Below are 16,760 nucleotides of genomic sequence, written 5' to 3'. Positions count from 1 at the left end.
TTGTACGGGGCAGAAAGCAGCAGGGGGTATTTTAAGCCAGTATTTAGGCGAGTGAGATAACACAGGTGCCCGTTTGGGAGATGTATTTCCTTTGTTTCTTGTCTGAGGCTGGTGAGCAAGACCAGACTTGGGGGACATTCAGCCTTTTTCCCCCAAACTCCCAGTACAGGGGAGGGAATGAGGTGCCCACTGCAGCCGCTAAAGAGAGACCAAAGTCGGGAAAGGAGCCCAACTTGTATTTTCTTCCAGTCTTTCCAACTGGCCTAGCCAAAAAAGAGCATAAAATAACAACAGCTGTTGAAAAAAGTCTAAATTGTGTGCCTGTATCAACAGATGTTTCCATAAGCCATTGATTTTTTAGGTTGGCCCAGCTTAAATACAGTATGAGGATGAAAAGAGTCAAAAAGGTAAAATCTTATCTAGGAGATGTTTCTCTGCTTAGGAGAACTTTATAAACTGTCAGAGAAGCCATAAACAAAGTTGCACGAAAATATATAGTGGCTTTCAGTTTAAATTGTGAAAATATTTTGCTTTCAATAGCTTTCAGATCTTTGCTGGGTATTTTTGCTTATGTGTCTGCATTAAATAAGCCCATTTAACAAAACCTGATCCTCTTATAAACATGGAATAATGACAGTATCCCACATATGGGTCTCATTAATTTTTGCATGTTTTGAAGTTGCCTTTTTCTTTTCTCTGAAAGGCAAACTTCAGAAACAGAAGAGACTAGTGCTGCATAATAGCCAAAAAAGACTAGCTGAGGGATAATAACTAGGAACAGTTAAATTATTTAACTGTTGCATAACAGAAAGGATTGTTTTTTTCTATAGAGAAGGATGCTGCATAATCTGCATTCCTCCCAGTTGCTGTTACTAGTTTGCTTTGATGGAACTGGCATCAGTTCTGCTGGTTATCTGCAAGCTTTTGTGCTCCTGAGTCTCGTAAATGTTTTGGATTTTATCCTGAAGAGAAAACTTCAGAACATTTTCCCTTTTCTTCCCAAGAAAACAAAACCAACCCTTTCCTTGTAGTCACTGGCAAGAAATCTCAGATGTTCCATTTTCCTTATCTGCAGCGCAGCAATTTGCAGCTCCTGGGACAGTGTGAATCAGAAGGATAACTCAGGGAAATTGCAGGATATCATAAATGCTGCTTTTTGACATTTTTGGCCCCATTTATCATTATCCATTGGCTTAAATGTATTTATCTGTTGAAAAAAGCTATTAAATATATGGAAATGCAGCAGCTCTGGCAGGTGGGGAATGACAGAGGGGAGCACAAAGGCTCAGCAACTTGCTAAAACTTTCCTAGAGCACGTGTATTGGCCTGACATTTAACTGAGGGGAGAGGCATAGGAGCAGGGCTTGGGATCCATCATTCCAGTTAGGACTTAACCTTGCAACAGCAAGTATTACTGGAGAGGGATCTTTGAAAAGCTGGTAGAGGTGTAGGATATGTTAGTTTATAACCTTAGAATAAATATTTTATTATTTTTCTGGAGCAGCATCAACTGTTGAGAAAATTCCTCACTAATGGTGATGCTTCCACGTATCTGGCTGTTAATTATACATGTTTTATGCCCTGAAATTCCTTTAAAAATACTTTCTAAAATTAGGCTATGGGGGAGAACATACTCAGCATGGATTGATGTAGCAGTCCTTAATGACGGCTTTGTGGACCCAATGAATCCTTACCCTTGTATATACATCTTTAGTCCAGAGGGATGAAAGTGGGGTAAAAATGGATAAAACCTGGGTTTTTTCCACAGGGTCAACATTCTCTCCTGGGCTCTTGAGCTGTAAAGACGTGTTTGTTTAATATTCTTTACAGAGGACTACCAGGGAAACGGATAAAACAGTGAGCAAAGGAATACTCATGTGGTCCTCAAGCAGACCTCCCAGGTGGGAGCTGGATTCCAAATGCCTCCTCTCAAAGTTTGCATTGGATTTTATTTCAAGTTTCCAAATGCATGGAGAGAGGGCACGAAAATATTGGTTGGGTGCGGGTGTAGGTAGGAGGGTGAGCTGGAGTGTCTGTTATTGCTGGGAGAGGGGCTTGGCTGCACTCAGGGCATCTCAGTTACCCGTGGGGGCTGAGATCCCCCTTCCCACAAAGCAAACAGAAAAATTGGAAGGGCAAAACAAATGCCACAGTGTCCTCAATCCCCTGCCTTCATTAGCAGCCAAGCAAAAAGCTGACCTGGGAATGTGATGGGAGCCTTTGTACAGTGCTTTGCTTTCCCACCGCTTCCCCTCCCAGATTTTCAATTACAAGATGATAGAAAAGATAACTTTTTCCCTTTTGACAGAGTGCCTGGCCAGGACAATACACTGGGTCGTGTGGGCTTCCTAAGGGCTGAGTCCTAGGGACTTCAGTTAAAAAGGGAAAAAAAAGAAAGGGAAAAAAAAAAGGAAGGGAAGCTGAATCATTTTCTGGCATGATTTATTCATTTGAATGACCCGTTTCTGTTTTTCAGTTGCATTACAGTGCCTTAAACTGTAGGCATGAAAGAATGGTAAAAGTTGAATAATTTCCTCAGTTCAAGATGTGTCTTTTTGATATTGTCCATTAATTTCACTCACTCATGCCATACGTCATTTTTGTTGGGCTTTATCCGCCAATTCATCTACATAATCTGCTGCCCTGTCTCTGTTTTTAGCTAAAGACATAATTCTTCAGATAGAACCATCCACCAGACATCTCATGGCACTGATCTCATGTTATGCTGAGGCATCCTGGAGTGGCTCAGGCCTGCTCCTGTGCCCTGCCCACAGCAGTGGGGGTCATTTCAGAATACCAGGGGTGTTTCCTGCACTCTGGAAATGTGAGGTGCTTTGTTTTCCTGAACAAAAACTCAAAGTGATTTTTGTCCTCGTATTTTGAACCGTAGAAATTCAGTCTTTCTCGAATGTGTTGTTATGGGACAACAGAATCTATGTTTTTAGTTGTGTAAGTCAATACTTTCGTATATCCTATATCTATCCCAATAGTGTCAGAATGGGCTTTTTTATTATGGATGATATAAAAATGAAAAGCTCCTTTGATTTTTGAATTTGTGAACTTTATAGTTAATGAAACATCCCATTTTTCTTGCATTTGAGACAAATGCAATGATCTCTTCCTTAACTCCTCTGTAGGACAAATTATTAGACATTGCTTGATTGGGCTTGAGCAGGCCTTCAAGTATTTGGGGGCTAGTCTGTGCAAACTAATTTCAAGTGACTTGTATAATGTTTATGGTGGTTTGAAAACTCCTATAAATGCAATTCACTCTTTTAGATACTTTTATTTATATCATTATCCTTCAAGATCCCAGAAATTGTAATCCTGCCTTTAGATTGGAATCACAGTAATTAACGAAGATTGTGACTCATTGTGTGCATCTAAAATCTACACATCAGCAACTGAAAACCATAAAGGAAAACATAAGCAAATCTATTGTGACCAACTGTAGTTTTGGATGAGATCAGAGAAGTGAATGTCATTTCTTCAGCAGCAGTTCCAGGCTGGGCTGTGGCAGCTGTGAAATCAAGGCATTATCTCCCATCCACTTGTTTTGGTTGCAAATAGTGTTATTCTTTACAGAATAACAGAACATTTTTTTGTGTTTGACCCAATCTGTAGGTCATTAGACCTGGTGCCCTGGTGGCAAGTGCCTGAGCACGGGAGCAGCTGACAGGAGGACACAGGGGATGTGTAGCTGGTTTGTTGCTGCAGTTCAGAGTTCAGGTGCTCCTTGACAGCCTGCTTTGGGACTGTTCCCACTTTATCCACTCATGTTTTCCCTTCCCTACTTTCAGGATGTTGGAATTCACAGAGCAAAGAAACATGTCCAGTGTTTGACAGCAGAAGTATTTCTCTCAACTCCCATAACATGCTAAATAAATATCTGTGGCATGGTCCAAGATCCCACAGCACTTCAGCCAGCTAGACATCCCAACTGCAGTTATTTTTGGTAAAAGAAGAAGCAGATCTTGCGAAGTGATGTAGAGTCAGCTGAGGGGTTGCTAATCTCTTGTGTGGGTTGTGTTTCTCCTGTAGCCATTTGGGAGCAGTGAGATGGGCAGTTGACTTCCTCTGGAAGGATGTTTGGGCATGCTCTGTGGCTGACCAAAGCTTTGGCATTTTTCTGAAGGTTATTTGGACAATAGAAATTCCTGAAAAATGTACACTGGGTCTCTGAGAAATATTAGAAAAAGGGAAGGTCAGGAAGTGGCTGAAGGTCTCTCAAGGTGTTTTTGTATTTTCTCAGAACACACGCTCCGTGTATCCGTATGTCTGACAGCTTTCCAAGCCCTCCTCATTCCCCCACGGCTCTTTAGCTCTTTGTTAGACAGTTCTGTCTTTGAGCTCTAACACAGGCTGCAGCTGGACAGTGGATTGTCTGGATGTTAAATTAGCTGAGTCGTGTTGTCCCAAAGTGTTGCTCTATGAAGAAATGCCTTTCTCCAGACCTTTGCGTGAATATATGATTTGAATAAGGAAGTTTTGGGAGAGTCCCAGGCTGGAGAATAAAACTTGTGTTGGTACTGTGGATGATTTGCCCAAGGATTAAATCAAGCTGATGAATATAAAGGTGTTTTAGGACCAGGATTGTGAAGGTTTGTTGCTGCATCACTGACCTTCCCCCTTAGAGTAGCACGGATTTGCCGCAGATGGGATCCCTGTGATGTCTGGTTGTGGGGGACTGTCCATGTCCCTCTCTTTCTTTCCATGCCCTACTTTGTAGGGAAATTCAAAATCACAATCAGCCTTTTGGAGCCACTTGTAGCTTGGTGTGACTCTGGTGGGTCATGCCATGGCCAGAGGAATGCAGCTTTGACCGAAGTGCCACCACCCCACAGGGATGCAGACAGGCACGGTGGGACTGCATCAGCCAAAACTCCTCTCAGTGTTGCGGTGCTCTTGCAAACATGAGAAATGCCTTACCTAACGTCCAGAGCTCTTGATCAAGGTCTGGGGTGTGAGTGCTCTCTATGGTCAGCAGGGGCCTGGTCTGCTTCAAAATCCACGTTTGAGCGTCCGTCTCGGTCTGGTCTCATGTGGGTGCTGACCTCCCTCCCTGCAGACACGATGGATGTGCTCTCCCTTCCAGACTGGACGTGCTCCTCTTACAGGCTTTGCAGCATTAGAGTGCAGATTTCCTTTGCCTTATTTAGTTTTAGGAAAAAAACGTTTTGTTTTGTCTATCCTTGCAAGTGCCAGAAATGTAAAATTTTAAAAAGCCTTCCCAAAAAGCTGCTTTCTTTTAAGAAAAGAGCAATTTAAATTGTAATTCTTCTCTCTTAACTGTCTGATGAATTTATTATCACCTCGTTTTAGTGCCCAAAAGTGGGTTTTGTCTTTTTTAAAACAGGGAGAATTTTTTCCTTTCATCAACTGCTCCATTAGTTCCTATCAGAGCCGCGGTTAAAAAAGTTAATACGCCTGAGTATTTCTGCAGATTGCATCATTGCAGGGTTTCATAACGATATGGCAAAAGTAATTCGAAACAGATAACAATAGTTCAGTCTGTTTCAGGATAACCATGATTTCCTTGTCATTAAGAGGTCTGTTAGCGGGTGGAGGAGGAGGAGGAGGAGTTTTATCTGGATGAGTTACAGATCATATGGTGCGATCAAGTGCCTCGTTTTTTTTTTTTTCTTCCCCCTCTTTTCCTTCCCTTGAAATCCTCAGTGCTGGACTTGGGTTTGGATATGAAATGATTGGACAGTTTCAAACTCCTGTCTGCACAAAGCGGCTCAGAGCTTCCAGATGTTTTCAATAAGGAGCCCAGAACTGTCGCATCAGCAGCCGGTGGCTGGGGCTGCTGCTCGCGTCTCCGCTCCATTTTGAGCAAGTCGCCAAAAAAAAGAGAGAATTATTTACTTGTTAGAGTAGGGTTTCTTTAATTTAATCTAATCTTTATCGTCTGATTGTCTGTTACATTGTGTTTCAGAGCATAAATATTATATACTGTCTAAACACTTGTATAGCATTCAAGGACTGCCTTAAATAGCTGGACAAAAGAGACTGGAAACCTTTGTTCTGCTTCGTTCGGGCTGAGTTGTGTTCTGTGTCTGCCCAGCGTGCCTGTGTGGATGGCAGGCTGTGTGCAAGGCAAGATTTCTAGCCTGAAATGCAGCAAAAGCCCCACCTAATGTGGGAAGAGAGTGATGGTCTCCCAAGGGAGAGTTTGTCTGACACGTTATCTTCTATTTGTTTGTATTATGTTTTTCCCCACCTTCAACAGTGAAGTCTGGAAATGAAGATGAGATGGACTTTGGGTGTCTGTAGTTGTCACTGGCCTCCTGATGTTGGCTGTGAGGCAGGAACATAACCACATTAAAAACTGTTGGAACGAATTAGGGATTTGGAGGCTTAAATTTAAAAAGAAAATAGAATGGAGAGAAGGGGTTATTTTTTCTAGATTTGTGTTGATTCTTTCCCTCTGTGGCTGAAGGTGTAGGGGAGTCAAGGAGTTCAATGGACAACCTTTACTAGATCAAGACACATAATTACGGAGTAAGGCAGATCATCATCTTGATTCACAGGACATGCACCAAATCCTGGGATATCCCCCAAGTCCTGGGACAAGTCCTGTGCCCAGAGTCACCCAGTGTGGCGTAGCTTCCCTGACTGGCTCTCTCTCCACCTGTGTGCACCTTCCACCTGAGCTTTCTGTTCCCGGCTGCCCCATGAAAGCACACAGTGGGTTGCTTGTGGCTTTTGGCTATCCCAGAATGCTTGTGCATAGCTGAGGAAAACTGGCCTCCTGCTGTGAAAGCTGCACATTTCCCAGCGTGTCTTCCATCTGCTGTGACTGGAGATGTTTCTCATTTCCCCTTACTTGCAAGAAGGGTGAGGTAACGTGAGCCACGAAAGACTGGGTGTTGATGCAGCTACAAGCTGGACCCATCTTGCATCTCTGTGGAAGATGCACTGTCACAGTTAGTGATGCTCACCTGGCAGTATACTCTGCATGGTAGGCATTGCTTGAGCCCTGCAGCTGGACTTTTCTTTGTGGTTGCCAGAGGAATTCTGTGGATCAAAGGTAAAGTGCTTTAAATGGAGTGTCTGAGTAGAGCTGCGCAGTTGTTGTTTGGATAAATCCAGCCTTGGTATACCAGCAGCTGTAATTAAATTGATTTGAAAACAAACCTATCTGCTGTATCAGTTGAAAAAGAAGGGTGCTCCATAATCGAACATTAGAACATCATTAAAGCACTGTGACTGTTGCAAATTCCTACACCTGAACTAAATTCACATACTTTGTTTATGGGTTCCTGCCTTGTAAATTTAGATTTGAGGAAATCCCTGCCTTTTATGGTAGTGTTTGAAGGGCTGGAATGCTGTCACAGCCATTTCTGATTCCTCTTCTTGATGGGCACATGATTGCTGGGATTCATTACTTGTGGAGAAAACTGGTGGCTCCAGAAAGTCCCCAAAGTACGACCACATTGTGTGCGTCCTAATACTGAAAGCAGAAGCTCTGCTTGTTTTTGGAGAGAACAGAGTCGTTGCCTGAGATCTTGAGCCAGGGACTGTAGCTGTAAGAGCCTCGTAGAGGAATCCTCCTCAGTTCAGCTGGTGGAGATGAAGCTTTGGGATGTGAGGGAGAGACTGGAGCTTAAGGAAAGTGTGGGGAGACCCCTGGCACTGACTAGGTAAGAGTGTACCTGTGTCCCTTACTGGGAGCAGCTCATCCACTGCGAGTCCCAGCCTGCTCCAGAGCCTGAGGACATGCTCAGGTGCGATGCCCAAGACGGACCTTTGTGTCAGGGCTGGCCACTGTGTCACCAAGTCTCAGGAGAAGATGCCCTTCACTTGCTTACTGAGTCTGCTAAATGGGTAGGGTAGCTGTGCTTGTGTGTAATCTGACTGTATGGATTGGGGCTGTCGCATCCAGGAGCTCACGATAGCATGTGATGGTTCTGTAAACTCCCGGTTTTCGGTTTTATGAACAGGCACGGAAGGGGGTCAGTTCCTGTGTTACTCACAGGCAGGCTGTGGTGCAATGTGTTTGGGCAGTCAGAAGACTGGGTAGCACTGGGAAGAGAGAAGCTGGAGTGCTTGCTTGCAGCAGATGGGTTTAGATTTCCTTTGGAAGACTCATCTTGGACTCAAATGCCGAGAATTTGCGTTTTATCCGTTCTGGTAAGCTGCAGGGTTTCAGTCACCTTTGCCAGAGTTTGAGCTGGTGGCTACAAATCTCCTTATACAACCGGGGAACCGGGACCACCCTACAGGACTGGGTGAAAAGACCTACAACCCCCAAACTAAGCTCCAGGAGTGGAGCAAATCCCAGCAGCAGGAGGCGGGCCAGTTCTCCCAGCGCCACCGAGGGTGGCTTTTGGAGATCGGCGATTAAACCTTGGGTTGATAAGTGCTATGTCCAGTTCTGCATTTCCTGCTTTGCAACACGGGATTAAAAATCTCTGCATTTTCAGCTTGTCCATTTAGCAAAGCAGCAAGTTCTGGTTGCTACGAACTCCCGGTCACTGAAAACTCCGCTTCCCCTTTTCTTCTCTCTTTTTTTTTTCCTTTTGTTTTGAACCGCCCCCATTCCCTTTTTTGAATCGGTGAATGAGAGAATGTCTAAAGCCAGGGAAGTATGGAAAGATTTCATCCCTGGAGAGGTCAGGGTGGGGTGGAAAGCGGAGGGGGCTGCAAGGGGGCAGTTTGAAAACAGGAAACCATGTGGCAGTGAGCATGCAGGGCCCAGCTGATGTGAATGAGCTATTGAGAGCACAGACTCGGGGCTGGCCCCAGCATTTAGAAAGACGAAAAACTTTAGGGTTGTTTTTTTTTTTCCCCAAGAAAAAAAAGCTCTGCCTTTCAGGCTAGAATAGAAGAGGGAAGATTGTATTTTCTGGACAACTAGTTGCTGAGATCTTTGCTCTGTGTTGCAAACAAACGAAGAATAAAGTAAATGACTGATTTCCTTTTTTTTTTTTTTTCCATATGCATTGATTAAATCGTAAGTTTCCATTCCTGCTTTAGGAAAGCATTAACCTTGAAACTGTCTTTCATTCACCTGGCCTGGGGGAGTAGGAAGAGTCTTTTTACCTCTCCAAAAACATGTCCCTTTGCTCTCAGTCTCATTTTGGACTGAGCAAACACACCAAGTGCCTGCAGAGGTGGAAGAGGCTGGCAGAGAAAAGCTGCTGCTTTTTCTTCCCCTGCTCCCTCCTCTTTTTTTTTTTTCCCTCTCTCTGAATCATGCTCCCACAACTGCAAAGTAAATTTGAAAGCTGGGAGAACACTGGTGCAGGACTAAAAAGGCAAGCAGTGACGTCCCAGCCCAAATCAGGAGGGAGTGGCTTTATTTCATTATTTTCTTTCCTTTTGCCCAGTGCTGTCATTAGAAATTTAAACTTAATGCAAACCCAAGCCGCCTTCCCTGGTGAACAGTGAACTGACTCGGAAGGAGGAAAGTACTTTTTTTATTGTTTCTTTCAGTGCATGAGGGCGTGAAAAACAAAGCACTTTGGTGACACTATTTGCGTTGGATACGGAGATTGGTGTTTTTTTTTTTTTTTTTTTTTTTTTTTTTTTTTTTTTTTTTTTTTTTCCTGAATTAGACCCGTCGTGGCGGAGCCTACCTTCTGCCTTTGCGTTCGGAGCGTCAGTGTTCCTGCTGCACACATCTGGCTTTTGTTCTCTTCTCGGGCAGGATTTTCATTCTGGTGCTTTTTTGGATATCAAAGTTGTCTGGAAAACATTTTTTTTATTATTATTACTGTAACAGGAAGGCTGATACCATTCTTAGCAGTCGCAAAAAAAATAATCCTATATGTATAAAGCTGTCTTCAAATATCTTTTGTGTGCTATAAGTTCCTGCATTGCCTGTATAAGCAAATCTGTTCCCGAGAAGACTTTATCAGCCGGGCGCAGCACTGGGATTTTCATTTTCCTGTTAAGAAGCTCGGGCAGGCTGGTGTGCTGAGACACAGGGACTCCTCTGAGCACGGATGTGAGAGGTCTGGGGCCGTGGTCAGCCCAGGGTTCATGGTGGGCTCTGCTTCTCCGCCGGCTTCTTGGACAAAATGTACGAACGCCACAAGAGGCGATACAGCCTGTGCGACATTTCCAAGGTGGACAGGACTGTAGATGTTGTGTTGTTGAAGGTATGATGTTTGTTTATTTGTGGGTTCCCTTCCCTATCTCCAGGGGATTGATCTGTCCTTGCTGTACCCAAGTCCCCAGCAGGACAGTGCTGAGGGGAGGGACAGGTGGAAGAGCTCTTGCCCTTCAGCATGGAGGTGGTTTTGAATGTTATCAAACCATTTCATGCCAAATATTATTATCTCTGCAACTGGATAATCTCTTGTGGCATGCACTCTTTGGGAGAGCTCCCTGGCCATCCTATGTGCCCTCTGCCCTTAAATAGTCCCTGGTTTGAAATCTCACGTGGGTTTTCTGTGTGAGGGGCAATGGGTTTCCATTTCCAGTGCTCACTTCTGAGGTTGAAAGTCACATGTTCCCCAAAAAGATTCATTCTGCCAAAAAAAGGCATGGTGGATCCTCCTCTGCCTCTGTTTTTTGTTTGTGTTAGAAGGGTTGCTGTCAGTCTTGTTGTTTGGGTGTGATTTTGTCTGAGGATGGGTTGGAGCAAGAATCAGGAGTGGCTCTTGGCTAATTGTCCTAGTGTGTTCCTCCTCTAATCTAAAATTAGCAAGGGCTCCACCAAATGGCACAATGGCAGTCTGGGAATGTCCTGTCTCTGTAACAGCTTTGTGGAGCTTCAGCAGTTTCCTGGCAGAGTAGATGGAAATAGGAGAGAAGCCAGAGGGACTGCAAAACACAGCCCAACTCAGAGATCTTAACTCCTGGAAGAGAATTTCTTTTCCCTCTCCCTTTTTCTCTTTTCTCTTCTTAGCTGAAGCAGTGGGATTCTACATGATCATATGGCTTCCTTTTTTATGATTTTTGTTTCATGCTCTTGTGGCCAAGTCAAGACAAAAATATATAACAAATTTATTTTCAATTAATTTTTGTTTTACTTTATCTGCACTAAAATAGACCTAGCTCCTGTTAACTTGCTTTGTTTATGAATGAAAGTGTTTTCCTTTATTTCAGTGTACCCACTGGGTTTTAGTGGCACAAATAGCTCTAAGTTGTTTTCTCTACCAGCTGAATTTTTTTGAGTATTTCTGAACTCTCATGTTACTGATGCTGGTTGAGGATTGAATCCCATGGTATTCAGTCTGTAGACACAGTATGAGTCATTAAAAATGTTGTATTGTGGACGCTGCTTCTGTGAAATGACTGCTTGCTAATTCTTGGGAGGAGACCTGGTACCCCTGACAATCTTGGTTGCCAATAAAAAGCACAATCTTTTTCTTTATAAAGAGTATCTGAATGCCTGGGTTGAAATACAATTTGCCAGAATTATCCAACTTCAGTATTTCTGATGTCATCAGTTTCTTAAATTAGTTTTTGTTCAGCAAAGCTTAGATTTTATAACAAAATGTGGCTCTTGTTAGTTCCAACTAGTATTTTCCTAATTGAGTTTCAGAACTGTGGGTTATACTGTCTGTTCCTGCAAATGACTCAGTGTCCATATATGTGTGCGTGTGTGCACGCATTGCTGCTCCCAACACAGGCTGTACAGCCTGCAGATGTTTAAAATAGGGGGTTGCTGGTGACAGCTACAGCTACGATCAACTCTAGCTCGATTTTCAGTCATTCTTCGTGTTTTCTCTGGTTTCTATAACATAACTGGTAGATGAAATTAAATTTTGATGATCTAGGGATCCAAGCCAATGCTCGAGTGCGTCAGTGGCAGATCATCTCTTGACGTTAATGGGAGTTGGATCAGGCCCTTAATGAGGGAGCTGGGGGTGGGGTTTCTTTTGGGTTTGGTTTTCATTAAAATACTGAAATAAAACTGTACCTTATCTAGGTCATATTTTGGGGATTTAAGAGGACAGGGTTTCTTAAATGTTGAAAAGCAAGTACATGTCCTTAGAACAAAAGCAAACCCACATTGGATCCATCAAGAGTGCTTGAGTTGATGAAATTTTAACGAGACACCTGCAAGGTACCAAACAGCTTTCAATTTGGCTGCAGGTTGACTCAGACAAGCTGTCATTTCTTTGAGTGGTAGATGAGTATGTTCTTTGCTTCATTTTAAGATAGGGAACTCAGAAATCGTAGAATTGTTTAGGTTTAAAAGACCCTTAAGATCATCAAGGCCAGCCATTAACCCAGCACTGTCAAATCCACCTCTAAACCATGTTCCCTCAGTGCCACATCTACACATCTTTTAAACACCTCCAGGGATGGTGACTCAGTCATGACATAGGAAAGAAAACCAGCTGCTAAAAAAGGACAACGGGAACAAGTGTTGAACAAAGAAGATCTTATGCCGTTTTGGGTACTGGATGTTTATAGATGGGATTATATTTGCATTGATTGCATCCATTCTTAGATACAGTCACAAAAGAATTTTTGGTTCCTACCCGTTGTTTTGCAATGCATGTATCATCTGAAGGGCCACTGTCTCGAGGCTCAAATTTTCCATGTTTAGATTGTGCTTGAAACAGTGGCTTGTGAAGTTATGAAAAAAATTAACCTCAGAAATTTTGAGGGTTGATGCACACAATTATTTTTGGCTTTAGCATAGCTTCTTCCTCCTCTCCACATATGAAAAAGCAAGAGGCAGTAGGTTACCAGCAGTGTCCCGGCCTCTGTCAGCAGTAGGACGTCATCCTAGGAAGAAATTCCTTACTGTGAGGGAGGTGAGGCCTTGGCACAGAGAAGCTGTGGGATGCCACATCCCTGGAGGTGTTCAAGGCCAGGTTGGATGGTGATTTCAGCAACCAGGAAAGTTGTCCCTGTCTATGGGAGGGGTGTTGGACTGGGATCATCTTCAAGGTCCCTTCCAACCCAAACCGTTCTATGATTCCATGATTCTTTTACTGGCTGCTGCAGCAGTGCAAACTTGATGAACTTGGATCCTGAACTTAGGGTTTGCCACTGCGCAGGGAAGCCTGGATGATGCAGAAATGACTTAAAAACCTGCTGTCATTGTTCCTGCTGGGTTTGCATTGTAGCAGATGAGGCAGAAGTTGTGGGGTGTGTGGGATGTCTGCTTGTCTGAACATTTTGCTGAGCTCTGAGCAGCTATGTGCAGAGTAAAGCAGTCAGTGTGCTATGTTATTGCAAGCCCAAAATGGGAAGTTTCTGTGTGCCCATGTGTGCCTTGGCAGCCCTGTCTCATTTTTATGTTGTGCCTGCTACCACAAATAAAACTATCTAGGGACGGGATATGAAAACCACACTGGCTGGCACCTTGCAAATACATGTGAAGTCAGACAGGCATTCAAGTGGGGATGAACAGGGAATGCTTTGCAGAGTTACAAAGTAAGAGGTGGGCTTGCTTTGGGAATGGGAGACTGAGAAATGGCAGCTGGGAATGTTCTCTAACAGTTTCTGCCTTTATCTGCATTTCACCTCTGTATGTGAATGCTCAGGTTGTTAAGTTTTTTCACAGCTGGGGCAGTGAGGTTTGTTTTTTCTGCTTTTCAGATGAACTGATCCCATTCAGTTTCCAGCTGAAGATCAGAACATTATTCAAGAAATTAAAAACAGTGTTAAAAATTAATCAAGGCATTTTGAAATTAAAGGGACAGCACTATTAATTAGATGTTCTGCTCCCTGGCTGCTCTGGTAGCTTTACTCCAGCACCAAAGATCCTCCGGAATGAACCCTGCCCACCTAAGGCAAAGTGCCATTTACAGCAGTCTAAGCTGAAAGTAGTATATGGAAAAGTCCCTAAATTAGCTGGAACTGGGCTTCCTTCCATTGAATGTTGAAGCTTTTTTCTTCTTTATTGACACATAAGCAAGTTCGTTCCTTCTTTGGGGTTGTTGTACGGGAAGCATGTCCCCAGCTGATGGGTATGCGGTGTTCATCAAACTTTGTGGGCCTAAAATGACTCTGAACTTTAATCCTGCATCTGTTCGTGCTCTTCTGGTTATCGAAGGACAGAAGTGTCTTTAGAATGACGTAGAGAGTTTTTGACTTTTTCTGCTTGTGTCTCACGTAGAATTACGACTGGAAGGGCAACTTAAATGAAATTGTTGTGTTTTCACATTAGGCACATACATGTTTGTGGGAATTTTGCTCCCATATTAGTTAAGAGATTTTTTTTTTTTTTTTTTTTTTTTTTGCAAAGCCAATGCTGTTATTTTTAAAGCTTAATTCAAGTCTGTTGACTTTTACTTTTGCTGGTGGAGGACGTCCCAGTGCCAAGGGCTGGAAAATGTACTTGGGGCACACTTTCTTTTTCCCAGCTGGGACATTGCCAGGGGGATAAATGCACTCTAGGAATTTAGTGTTGCTCTAGCACCATAAAGAGCTAATTTATTCAGTCATGTAACATGTCCTCTGCTTCTAGGAGCCTTTTTTTTGTGAAATCCTTTAATACTGTTGTCCATAGCACTGCTGGCTTGTTGCTGTGAGTGGGGTCAGTTTGGACCTCCTTGAAAAAATGTTGTCCTGATACAGTGTCACCAGTCCTGTAAAGGTAAAAGACTCAGTGTAGCATATTCACAGTGATAGAAGAAAAATCTCCATAGAAATCACTGCAAAAATGCAAGTGTTGTCCCTTCTGGCATACATTTGAGAATGTCTTGTGTTCTGCATCCACCTGTTAATATCTTCCCCCAAAGCTTAGAAAATACACAGGGAGATTACAAAAAAAATCAAATAAAAAAATCAATCTGGAATTTGCAAGCAAATTGATATGTCTGCTCTTAATATTGTCTGGCAAGATGATTACCAAAGCAGTGATTGTTGCTCTTGACGTGAGTTTTGTGTGTTTGGAGTCTTTCTGCAGCAACAGATGTTGAAGAAAAACAGTGGAAATTCCTTCCCCAGATGCCCCATCCTTCATGTTGCTTTTCAAAGTGTTTCAGAGGATCTTGAAAGGTGGTTTTTGTGAAGTGGGTAAATCAACTGTTGCTTTAGTTTCTAGTGCAGGAACTGCAGGCAACTGGATAATTTCATTGTAAATGGAATTGTGAAGTTCAAAGTTGGTCAGCATAAACATTGAATTCCAATTATGTGTACAAATTTCTTTAATCCTATAGGAAATTTTCAGGAACAGGAAGTTCCTAGAAAATAATTCCAATATGCATATAACTTAAAGAAAAATCATTGGATCATTTCTACTTATGAAAGAAATTAGTTATAATTGAATTTAGAGTATTACTTTTTTCTACTACTTTTATTCTACAGTGAATATTCGAAATGGATATTACTCAGTGTGGTGCACAAGTACTTAATGATACACTAAGCAAGCTACAATTACTCTCCTCAATATTTTCCTATGTGCAGTTGTATCTGGTTTTAGCTGCAAGGTAGATCATAGTCTGGAAGCTGGGGAAAATAAAAGGAGAAAAATTGAAACTTGCAAATTTAGGACAAAGTTAAAGTAATATGGAGGGAAGATGAACCTCTAGGGATCTGTTAGGAAATGAAAGCTAAAGTCATCTGGTTCCTTATGCTCTGGAGATGTTGATTTATATCACAACCAGTGAGGCTGACAAGTGCAAACTTTTGCAATAGCGAAAGATTTCCTGGAAGGTCAGTGTGTTCTCTTTATTGTGAAATGGAAGGCAAGAAGAGTTAAAATAAAACCAGAGGGAGAGAAAAAGGACTTTTCCATACTGGAAATGTAGGAGAGGTACATAGGTGCGAGGTAGTCCCTGGCCCCCGAGGTGCCTGTTCCTCGTGAGCCTCCGTCACACGGCTCTGCCATAGATATTGTTGGAGTGTCTTTGAGAAGGAGGTCCTGATCCTGCTTTTATGAGCAGGCATGACACTGGAGTGGATTAGATAATTCCTTGTCCAAGACCAAGGGGAGAGGAAGGAAGAGCCTGGAAGTGGGGTCTGGGGTCACTCACTGTTCTGTGGGATGGAGGACGCCTCAGCCCAGGGTGTCTCACAGCTTGTCCAGTGCCATCCTTTTCTTGTGCATTAAGTCACATCATGTTTAAGTTCAGAGTCTGCAGGAAGATGTCCCTGAGAGTCAGGAAATATCCATGTGTGCCCAGAAAGAGCAATGGAACCATCTGCTGCTCGCAGCTCTAGCTGGTGTCCTAAGGGCCTCTTTGAACATTTAGCCTGCTGGTGTTTCACAGGCAAGCAGAAAATCCTCTGGGATTCAGTCTTTGGTGCCTGGGGATGTGCTTCCATTATTCGTTCTGTGTGTGAGCTGCAGATAAACACATTCAGGCTTCTGTATGGAAAAATAGCTGGTTCTCTCCTGGCATTTCTTCAAAAGCTGTGTATTGAAACTTGAGTCCCGGAGGCTGTTTCATACTCCCTCTGCCACTGGAACAGCACTGCATCCTCTGCTCCCACCGCAAAGACTTGGGATGCCTGGAATCAATGAGCTATAATCAGTGTGGGCAAGGAAGAAAGTGTGGGGCTTTTATCATCTTCCGTGGCCACCAGCCTGTGGTCCTGTCATTGGGCTTCTCTCAGCAAAACAAGAAACTGGGGGAAAAGGGAGAAATTTTCTCACATGTAATGCACACGTGCCTGCAAAATCCCAAGGCAAGCTCATTTCAGTTTTCTCCCTACTGGTGCATTCCCCAGCTTTGGTTCAGGTGCTTTTGTAAAGGCAATTTCCTCTCCAGCTCTTACTGTCTGTATCTGTAGTCATTAGTCCTGAGTAAACACAAGCAGAATTCAGGGGTAGAGGAGGGATCCCAGTACTCAGTGTTGGGCTGTGGATAGGGGGGTTTGTGTTTTGAGTATCTATG

General features: G+C 43.2%; 1 protein-coding gene across 9 annotated transcripts in view; it reads left to right on the top strand.

Moving 5' to 3' along the window:
• Positions 1-16,760, top strand: part of AKAP13 (A-kinase anchoring protein 13) — a 201,302-nt gene that overhangs the window by 118,695 nt on the left and 65,847 nt on the right. For 2 of the 9 annotated variants that reach the window (XM_042039776.1, XM_042039773.1), the window contains exon 1: positions 9,357-10,109. The exons of the other annotated variants lie outside the window; for them this stretch is intronic. In XM_042039776.1, the coding sequence (XP_041895710.1) occupies positions 10,029-10,109 (81 nt within the window). In that variant the 5' untranslated portion in view covers positions 9,357-10,028. Of the gene's footprint in view, positions 1-9,356; positions 10,110-16,760 lie in introns of those variants that run through there. 9 annotated transcript variants of the gene reach the window in all.

This window comes from Corvus kubaryi, unplaced genomic scaffold (genome assembly GCF_017639235.1).
Source record: "Corvus kubaryi isolate FWS band 111438036 unplaced genomic scaffold, C.kubaryi_AGA036_p1.0 37394, whole genome shotgun sequence".
NCBI lineage: Eukaryota > Metazoa > Chordata > Aves > Passeriformes > Corvidae > Corvus > Corvus kubaryi.
This window is presented reverse-complemented; position numbering and strand designations above follow the sequence as displayed.